The sequence below is a fragment of the Gracilinanus agilis genome, chromosome X (genome assembly GCF_016433145.1).
Source record: "Gracilinanus agilis isolate LMUSP501 chromosome X, AgileGrace, whole genome shotgun sequence".
Lineage (NCBI taxonomy): Eukaryota > Metazoa > Chordata > Mammalia > Didelphimorphia > Didelphidae > Gracilinanus > Gracilinanus agilis.
The window spans coordinates 67,219,197-67,228,990 of NC_058136.1; the positions used below are offsets into that span (position 1 = coordinate 67,219,197).

General features: G+C 49.3%; 1 protein-coding gene across 1 annotated transcript in view; it reads right to left on the minus strand.

The window, feature by feature from the left end:
• Positions 1-1,388: 1,388 nt before the first annotated feature.
• Positions 1,389-9,794, minus strand: part of AR (androgen receptor) — a 9,669-nt gene continuing 1,263 nt past the window's right edge. Inside the window, exons 2-5 of the mRNA XM_044682888.1 lie at positions 7,494-7,638; positions 4,941-5,071; positions 2,723-2,880; positions 1,389-1,761 (exon numbers count right to left, since the gene is read on the minus strand). Of these exons, the coding sequence (XP_044538823.1) occupies positions 1,606-1,761; positions 2,723-2,880; positions 4,941-5,071; positions 7,494-7,638 (590 nt within the window). The 3' untranslated portion in view covers positions 1,389-1,605. The remainder of the gene's footprint in view (positions 1,762-2,722; positions 2,881-4,940; positions 5,072-7,493; positions 7,639-9,794) is intronic.

Sequence of the window (9,794 nt, forward strand, 5' to 3'; positions counted from 1 at the left end):
CTGCTCACTCGCTGACTTTATTCCAAAGGGCCAGGGAGTATCTCCTTCGGTTCACAAAGCCCTCTACAGGAGCTGGACCACAGGATCTTTTCTCGTGTGGGGAGGTGAGCTTATATGCCAGCCTCCCTGCCTTTGTCCAGTAAGGAGCCTGGTCAGGCATCCATGTTGCCTGCTGATGGCCAGTCCCAGCGGCTTGGCTGGTGACCCTCACTAACTCTTTCCGGTTTATCGAAAATGCTCTGGATTGGAGACCGTTGGTGTCAAATCAGCCATTGTCAGGAGCCCCGAGGCCTCAGGGCAGGCCGAGAGAGTGCTTGAAGCCTGCTAGCCTTCTTGGTTGTAACTCTCAGCAGAGAGTCTGGGTAGAGATGCTGGGGCCGGGAGTAAGTCACGTCCCATAGGCAAAATGGAGCCTGGTGACCAGACTCGGGGGAGAAAGAAAGGGGGTGGGGGTCCTGGGGCCTCGGTGAGGTGGAGAACTTTGTTGGGTCTCTGGAGGAGATGGGAGAACATGGGCGGGTAATAAGCCTTGAGCAGGGTTGGGGGCGGCGCCCAGTGGCACCTATGCTTACCCTGGTCTCAGCGGGTGGCCGCCCTCATTTCCTGTCCCCCAGGACAGCCCACAGTTTGTTCTTGGCCCAACTAAGGCAAGGCAGAGCTGGAGAACAGAAAGGCTCCCACTGGGCTAACTTTGCTTCGCCCTCTTCCGTACCTGCTCAGGCAAGAGTCTTAGCATGAGGGAATGTCCAAAGCTCTCAGTAGCTGCTGAAAGCCAGTGTGGAATGATCTCCTCTCCTGAGGGCTGGGGTAGTGGGGGAAAGGGGAGGCAGGTGGGAAGGAGTCAAGGAGGACTTGGGGAGGAGGCTGCACGACACATGCAAAGAACAGACGAGATATTGGGGCAAAGTTTCAGACAAAAAGCAGAGTGTCAGTACCATGAAGCACACTGCAGTGGACTTTTCTGATCATCCAAAGGCCAAAGCTGTATGTATGGGTACGCACGCACACATGCATGTGTGTCAAGGGCGGGGCAGGCCTCAGCCGAGGTCCCTCATCGGGAGAATCTCCTGAAGGCCACTGGTGCTCCAGTGGAGAAATGCTAGCACACACATACACCCACAGTGTACCCTGGGAAATCCTTGGGGTTGTTGGTTTGTGTGTGGGTGTCTGTGTGTTTGTCTTTTAAGGGACAGGGTGTGTTTGTTTTCCTGTTCCCTTAAATATTCAAGACTCGTCATGATGTTAGGTGAAAAAATGGCCACGTGGCCATCCAAAAGACATGACTGGCCTGGGCCTGGCCACAGGACCAGTGGCAAATATTCAAAGAGATATTACACCGTTCGGACTGGGCAGAGTCAGAAGGTGCTAAGGAGCTCGAAGAAGTGAGGCAAAGAAGAGGCTGTGGAAGAGAGGATGGATAATGGTAAGGAAGGTAGGGATAGAAAGGAAGAGAAGTTTAGAAGGTAGTAAGGAGTTAGGATGATCTCCAGGACACACTGTACATCAATAGAGGGAATTTCCCAAGGCACTGCAGAACAGTAGTGCAGAATCACAACAGGCAGAAGACGGCAGAAAAGGGGGGAGGAAGAAAGGGCTTGCGAAGCTTCACTGTGTGTGGAAATAGATGGGCTTGACTTTTCCGGAAAGGATCTTGGGCACTTGTACGGAGATGATCTCAGCCATCATCTCGGGAAAGTCTACGCTCACCATGTGTGATTTGATTAGCAGGTCAAAGGTGAACTGGTGCAGCTCTCTGGCAATCTGCAAAGGGAAAAGGGGAGGGGAGGGAGGTTGGCATATGAGACCCTCTCTTCACTCATTCTCCTCGGAGCAACCCTCTAAGGAATCATAGGCATCTGGGTAGCCAGGCTGTCCTGCAGGAGACGCCTGGGTTCTTGTTACTGGACATGCCTGAAGCATCTCGGTCCTTTGTTCCCTTTCTCTCAAGGTCTAAGGAATAACAGGTATCAAAGGCTTTCCCCTGAACTCCCAAAGGAATTTCTCAGTCCTAGGACCAGCGCCCTCCTCCCCCATCTTCAACCAGGTGCCATCCTCTATCTTGTCTTAGTCAATATTTGAGAATCTTGAACAAGAGAGGAAATCCAGACCTGAGTAGTCTGAACAATCCAGTTGCTTGAAAATCTTTGCCTGGATTCCAAACTCTTCCTGATGCCCACGTTAGGATGTCCTGGTCTACTTGGGTTTCTAACGTGACCATTTGGTCAAAACATCTCCCCTCCCCCACTCTCTATCTCCTTTTCTGTTTCCCTCCCTATTAGTTTCTTTCTCTCTCTATCCCTCCAACTCTCTTAATTTGTGTCTCTTGCCTTTCTCTCACTCTCTGTCCCTTCATCTGTCTTTGTAGCTCTGCCTCTCTCCCATTCTCTCCTTCTCCATCTCTCTCCCTCCACCCTTCCTGCTCTCTTCCTGTATCTCTTGCTCCCTTTCTCTGCCTCTCTCATCTTCATCTCTTACTCTCCCCCCACCATCTCTCTGTTTCTCTGTCAGTCTCCATCTCTCCCTCTCTTCCTGTATCTCTTGCTCCCTTTCTCTGTCTCTCCCATCTCCATCTCTTATTCGCTCCCCCACCATCTCCCTCTGGTTTTTTCTGTCTGTCTCTGTCTCTTCCCTCCTTCTTTCTCTCTTCTTCTTCTTTCTTCTCCTCTTCCCTCCTTCCCTCCCTCTACCCTTCCCCTCAGTGCAGCTAGTTCAGACAACTTACAGGCTGCACAGAATCCAGGAGTTTGGTGAGCTGATAAAAGCGTCGAGAGCAAGAGGTCGGGTTCTTTCTCTTGCAGGCAATGATCCGATCGAGCTCTTTGATGTAATTCATTCGAAGTTCATCAAAAAATTTCTGATTCTTCAGTCCATCCACTGGAACTGATGTGGGAGGAAGTCAAAGTGGGCAGGGGAGAAAGCCAGAGGGACCATTAGAGGACTGTGGACACGGCAATGTAATTAAGGGGTTGGCTCCTCTAGAGAACTGGCTGTTGCTGGGAAACTAAGGACTCCGTCTAAGCTTAATGGCAACTTCTGATACTTGCTGGGGTGAGGGTGGGATGGGCAAGGATGGCTGATCCCGCTGGGTCCACCACCATTTCCTCAAATTCATAGGATTGCAGATTTAGGGCTGGAAGGGTTCTCTAAGGCCAGCTAGCCCACTCCACCCCCATTTCACAGAGAATTTTTGCTGTTCCTCGAACAAAACACTCCGTTTCTGGGCCCTGGCTTTTCTCTGGCTGTCTCCTATTCCTCTTCCACTTGGACCACTTTCAAAAAAACAAACAACAACAGTAACAAACCTTTACCTCCTGTCTTAGAACCGATACAAAGAGAGGTAAAGGCTAGGCAACGGGAGTTAAGTGACTTGCCTAAGGTCACGCAGCTAGGAAGTATCTCTGAGGTCAGATTTGAACTCAAGACCTCTGGTCTCTAGGCCTGGCTTTCGATCCTCCCCATATTTCAATCAGATGCAATGTTATCTAGCCATATCTCCAAAATCTTATACTTCTGGAGTCGATTTGTGGGATTTGAGCGCGAGACTGTGCATTTAACCCTATCAGATCCCATCCTATGTGACCGGCCCGAAGCACCTATCTTTTCGCATCTTGATTTTCATTTGGTGTGCCAGTCATGCCTCTGGCTTTGCGTCGCCTCGAAATGCAAAAATATGGCACCGCCTATGCCTCTGTCCAAGGCACTGATGAAAATGGTGACGGGGGTGGGGGGGATCAGTCAGAGATCCCTGGGACACTCCACTGGAGACCTGCTAAGTTGACACTGGACCATCCATGACTATTCTTTGAGTTTGGCCATCCAACCAGTTTCAAGCCCATCTAACTGTACTGCTCTAACCTCCATCCCTCTGTTTTCCATTTTCTCACAAAGAGAACCCTAGGGACTTGGTCAAATACTTTCTCCCAGTCTAGGTAAGGAGCTCATCTTCTCTCTTGGCAAACCCATCAAATGAGGAAATGAGGTGAGCCTAGAGTGACGTGCTCCTGACTGCGGTTTCCCTTTCTAAGTGTTCTTTCACTGTCTACTTAATGATGTGCTCTAGAATTTGGCCAGGAATCAAAAGATTGCTCCCTGGCCTATGGTTGGCAGGCTCCAACCGCCTCCTCCCTTTGGTGAGTCTTTCTTTTCACAGCAGGAAGAATGTTGGATTCCGAGGCAGAGACACTTCTGTTCTCTGAGTCTCAGCTTCTCCATCTGTCAAATGGGGATGATCACACCTGCTGGCTACGTCTCAGGGCTCTCGTGGAACCAGATGGGAATACTGGCCAAGCCCTTAAGAAAACGTAAAGCATTCTAGCCATCGGTTATTACCATCACCGCTGATGTAAGGCAAGGTGGGGCACGGCTCAGAGGCCATCTACCCAGTCCGACGTTTTCGTTTTACAGAGGAAGAAGCTGAGTCCCAGGCTGGAGAAGGGACTTGCCCAAGGTGATGTATAGGATCCTAGCTCTGGGGCTAGAAGGGTCTCAGAGGTCAGCTACACCAAACTGTTCATTTTACAGAGGGGGAAAGTGAGGCCCACAGAGGGCGAGGGACTCATCCAAAGTGACACACGGGATCCGAGTTCTAGGGCCAGAGGGCCTCAGAGGCTAGGGAGTCCAAACTCTTCATTTTACATAGGGGGACACTGAGGTGCACAGAGGTTCAGTGGCTTGTCCACGGTCATAAAAGTAATGCCAGGGCTGGGCTAATTTGATTCCCTTTTAGTTTCAACTAACTCTTTTATCTAATTCTAATCTCAGTGAAATGGGTATATCCAGACATGGAACAAATGGTGGTGACTGGGGAGCTTTGGGACCATCTGCTCTTTTCCTTGCTATTAGATGGGAAAAGAAAGAGCTCCCTCTGAGGTCCAAGTGAAAAAGGGTTAGATCTCTCTTCAGAGGGACATGCCTAGGGGTGGGGAGAGAGTAGCACTCACTAATACTGAAGAGTAGCAGGGCCTTCATGCAGAGAAATTCTTGTGGTGTGATCTGGAGCCAGCCAAACTCCTGGGAGAGATGTCTCATCCGCACACACTGGCTGTACATCCTTGATTTGTGCATCCGGTATCTGGGAGAGGCAACGATGTGGGGCAGGAGATGAGGAGTGAGTCATGCGAGACCATCACAAGTCTAAAGTCAGTCGCCACCCCTCCCTCATTCCTTCCCACCCAATAAAAGGGGATTCCATCAGAGCAGGCTGGGAGCAGGTGGCTTCCTAATCCTAATTGATATTCCCCTCTCTGCTGGTGGGGAAAGAAGGACTTTCCAGGGTCCCTTTGTGCTTCCTGGGAGAAGGGCTGGGGAGAGAAATTGAATGAAGCCACAGGGAAGACCACACAGACTCCTAGGTCCAGCCTAGGCCCTAGCTCCTGGGCCCAGCCCTTGTGGCCCCCTGATCTCCTTCTGTTTGGTGGTTGGCCAGTACAAAATAGGAAGATTTAAGGCAACAGACCTCAGCGATGAACCTTCAAGACAGTTGAGTTTCAGTGGCCCTCAAGAGGTCATTTTATCCACCCCCTGCCTTGGTGCCAAATGTCCCCCCGCCATACCAGAAAGACAGTAGATGCTTGAAAATCTTGCAAGAGCAGGCCATTGTGCCCCTTAGAAACCCATTTTTTGGATCTCAAAAAACATCTCTGGAACCTTCGGTCTGGGCAGGCTTTGGATAGCACAGGATAGGACCATTCCCAGGAACCCCAGGAAGTGCCTGCAGGCCTTCCCATAGGAAGTAAGGGATAATGATGATGGAAAAAGAACTCAAACCCAGACACCTGAAAGCCACACGATTTGGGAGTTCCTGTGAGATGCTGTTCACTCTGGGTAGGCTTAACGGGCAATCCTAGGGAGGATCTTAAATGAAACCATGGGAGATCAAAGAACCAAACCCCCAATAGAATTGGCCATTTCCACTGTTCTGATCCAGAAGGTGGCATGAGAAGGAACTCTTTTTAAGACTGTCTGCCCTTTGATCCAGCCATACCAAAGAGATCATAAGGAAAAGGACTTGTACAAAAATATTTATAGCCGTGCTCCTTGTGGTGGCAAAAAACTGGAAAACGACAGTGTGCCCTTCAATTGGGGAATGGCTGAACAAATTGTGGTATCTGCTGGTGATGGAATACTATTGTGCTCAAAGGAATAATAAACTGGAGGAATTCCATGTGAACTGGAAAGAATTGATGCAGAGCGAAAGGAGCAGAGCCAGGAGAACATCGTACACAGAGACGGATACACTGTGGTACAATCGAACATAACGGACTTCTCTACTAGCAGCAATGCAAGGATCCAGAGCAAGGGTGAGGGACTTATGAGAAAGAACGCTGGGATTCAGAGGAAGAACTGTGGGAGCAGAATCGCAGAAGAAAAACAACTGCTTGAACACATGGGCTGATGGGGATACTATTGGGGAGGTAGACACTAAACAATCACCTTAGTGCAACTATCAATAATATGGAAATAGGTCTTGATCAATGATACATGTAAAACCTAAGTGGAATTGTGCATTAGCTACGGGGCGGGGGGTATTTGGGGGAGAAGGAAAGAACATGAATCATGTAACCATAGGAAAATATTCTAAATAAAAAAAATTTTAAATTAAAAAAAAAGAAGTAACACTTAAAAAAAACAACCCTTAATTTTTGTCTCAGACTCAATACTGTATATCAGTTCCAAGGTAGAAGAATGGTAAGGGCAGGGTAAGGGATCAAATGACCTGCCCAGCTAGGAAGTGTCTGAAGCCAGTTTTGAACCCAGGACCTCCTGTCTCTAGGTCTGGCTCTCAATACACCGAGGCAACTAGTTCTCCCTATGAGTAACTCTTGAAATGCCAAAGAGAACCAAGACAGGGAAGATTCAGGAACTCAAGGATGAAGCCCGTTGGCGATCAGGTCTGAATTTGGTCATGAATGATGATGACTTGGCTGGGAAGGAGCTGCTAGAGGGGCTTACTCCCACAGTTCTTCCATGCCAGGCCATTGCATGCCACATCACGCCTTGCCAAGGGTTTGCTCTTGAGTCTCAACTTGGAGAGAAAAGGATGGGACCAGTTCTGGATTGGGTGTTCAGTATCAAGAGATAGGTTGGAGGTTCTCCTTAGGCAGATGCATCCAGATACCATCTCAACCCATCTCACATGTTCCATGCTTTGAGGGGCAGTGGAGTGAGATAAAATAAGCAGCCCAGGGAGATGCCTTCATTCAACACTTGGGATTTTAGAGGCCATCTTGTCCTACCCTCTTGTTACTTTATAGAGGAAGAAACTGAGGACTGGAGCGGGGAAGTGTAGGAGGGAGGCATCGCAGAAGGTAGTCCATGGCAGAAGGCCATGGGTACTGGAGGACTCTTCTGGCACACAAAACCCTTTCTCAGGAGGAAGAGGAGGAGGAAGAGAAAATCCCTGCCCTTATGGCCTGTATCACCCTTAGGCCAGTAGGGAGAAAAGGGGCCTCCATTTCCAGGCTCAGGAGGCAAATGGCACCAGGGACACTTACTCATTAAACACCAGGTCAGGGGCAAAGTAAAGCATCCTGGAATTAACGTTGGTGAAAGATCTCCAGCCCATGGCGAACACCATCAGTCCCATCCAGGAGTACTGAATAACAGCCATCTGGTCATCTACATGCAGGTTCCGGAACCCTAGGAAGAGGTCAGGGACAAGGAGGGTTAGAGTCCTTGGAGCCTTGGAAAGGAATGTAGGATAGGAAGATCTAAACTCAGGAGCTGGAAGGGCCCTCAGAGGCTGTTGATGCCAAACCCCTCCTTTTCCAGAAGAGGAAACTGAGGCCTGGCGGGGAGAAGGGATTTGTCCCATGTCACAGAGCTAGTAAATGTTTGAGTGAGATTTCAACCCAGCTCATCTTGACTCCAAGCCAAGGGCCTTGTCCACATTCCATTCAAGGGTTAGGGCTCTTTGGGGGTAACTGCTGGTAGTCAGATCCCCATCCCATGTTTCTTGTTTTTCTTTCTTTCTTATCTTTTCTCCTCTTCCTCCTGTTATTCCATTCCCAAACCCATTCCCAAATCAGCCCGGCCAAGCTGAGGTCTCCATCTCTCTGTGCCAGGAGAGAGGACTTAATTGTGAATGGTGTCTAGTGCTGCCCATCCAATAATCTTTTCTACCCGATATTCATTCATTCATTCATTCATCCATTCATTCATACATACATCCGTTCATTCATTCTTCCATTCATTCATTCATTCATTCATTCATTCTTCCATTCATTCACTCACTCATGCATCTCCTCCTGCCCCATATAGCAACAAAATCACCAAATAGAGGAGGCCATGCAATCCAGATCCTTCATTTTAGAGGAGAACATGGAAGACTATTACTGGAAGCAACTCAGTCATGCCCATACAGCCAATGAGCTATAGAGCTAGAGCTTCAACTGAGGTCTTCTTGAGTCTTTATGAGTGCTGAATTTGGAGTCAGGAAAAGTTAGGTTCAAATCCCACCTCTAACACTAGCTGTGGAACACTGGGTAAGTCACTTCCCTTCCTTAGGTTTTCCCTCTGTAAAATGAGAGGGTTGGACTAAGTGGCCTCTGAAGTCCCTTTTTAGCTTGAAATCTGAGAGCCTATGCGTGACCTTGGTCCAGTCCCTTCCCTTCTCTGGGTCTCAGTTTCTTCCTCCGTAAAATAAGAATGTTAGATCCTGGAGGGCCTCTGAAATTTCTTTCAATTCTAGACCTAGGATTCTACCTTGGACAAATCACCCCAAACCCTTCCATGGGTCTCAGTTACCCCATCTGTAAAATAGGAGGATTGGTTTCTATGGCCTTGAAGGTCTCTTCCCAGGTCTAGATTCAGATTCCTTTCTGTAACCTGGGAGAAATCCTCCTTCCTCCATGAGCCTCAGATTCCTTCTCTGTAAAAAGAGGGGGCTGGACTTGATGGTCTCCAAGATCCCTTCCAACTTGAGAAATATGATCTGAAGTCTCCTGCCTAGTTCACAGCCCTTCTCTGCCCTTCCAGTTGAGTCCTTGGCACTTTCAGGACTGCCAAGGTCCCTGAAGCCTGGTCCTGACTGCTAGCCTGAATGGTGAGCTATGTTCCAACAGGCCAACAGAGACAGCTTGGTGCCTCTCTTCTGAAGCTCCCTCCTGGTCGGACATATTTGTATCAGCCAAGGACCTTCCGTTCTCCCCCTCCCTCTTTCCTGCCACAAGCGCACTCAGGCTGGATTGACCAGAAGCCAAATGGCTAGATGGTCATTCCCAACTGGGGCCAGTGGATAGTTCCAAACCTCAGGATAATTAGAGTAGTTAAGACCCAGCTTCGACATGTCCCCTTTGCGAATATGGCTTCCTGGTAATTACATTTGGGCTCAGAGAGGTTAGAATCTGAGAAGCGGGATCCTGGAGGTCCAGGCCCACATGACGGCATCAGCGTTCAAGAACGCACACGTGTGTAGCTTGAGGAATGCATGCATGCACGTAAATGGGCCTGGAGGACTACACTGTACATGAAACCAGGTTCATTTGGGAACTCAGATGGCTTTTCTAGGTATCCAAATGAACTCGGCCCAGAGAGAGGAAAGAACATCCAAAGTCATTCTTGAGAACAGCTTCCCATTGAGGCCTAATTCCTACACCAATGGGAACTGCTAGGCTGGCCTAGCAGAGTGGAGGAGCTGCTATTGGGACAAGCTGGGGCAAAGCTTTCTGCTGATATGGACTAGCGGGGTGGCTTGGGGCAAAAACCCAATCCAAGGCTCATTGAGAGTGAGTGCCATAGCAAATTGGAGCCGGAGGGGGTTCTGTGGCATGGGGGGGGGGCGGGGTGGAGGGGAG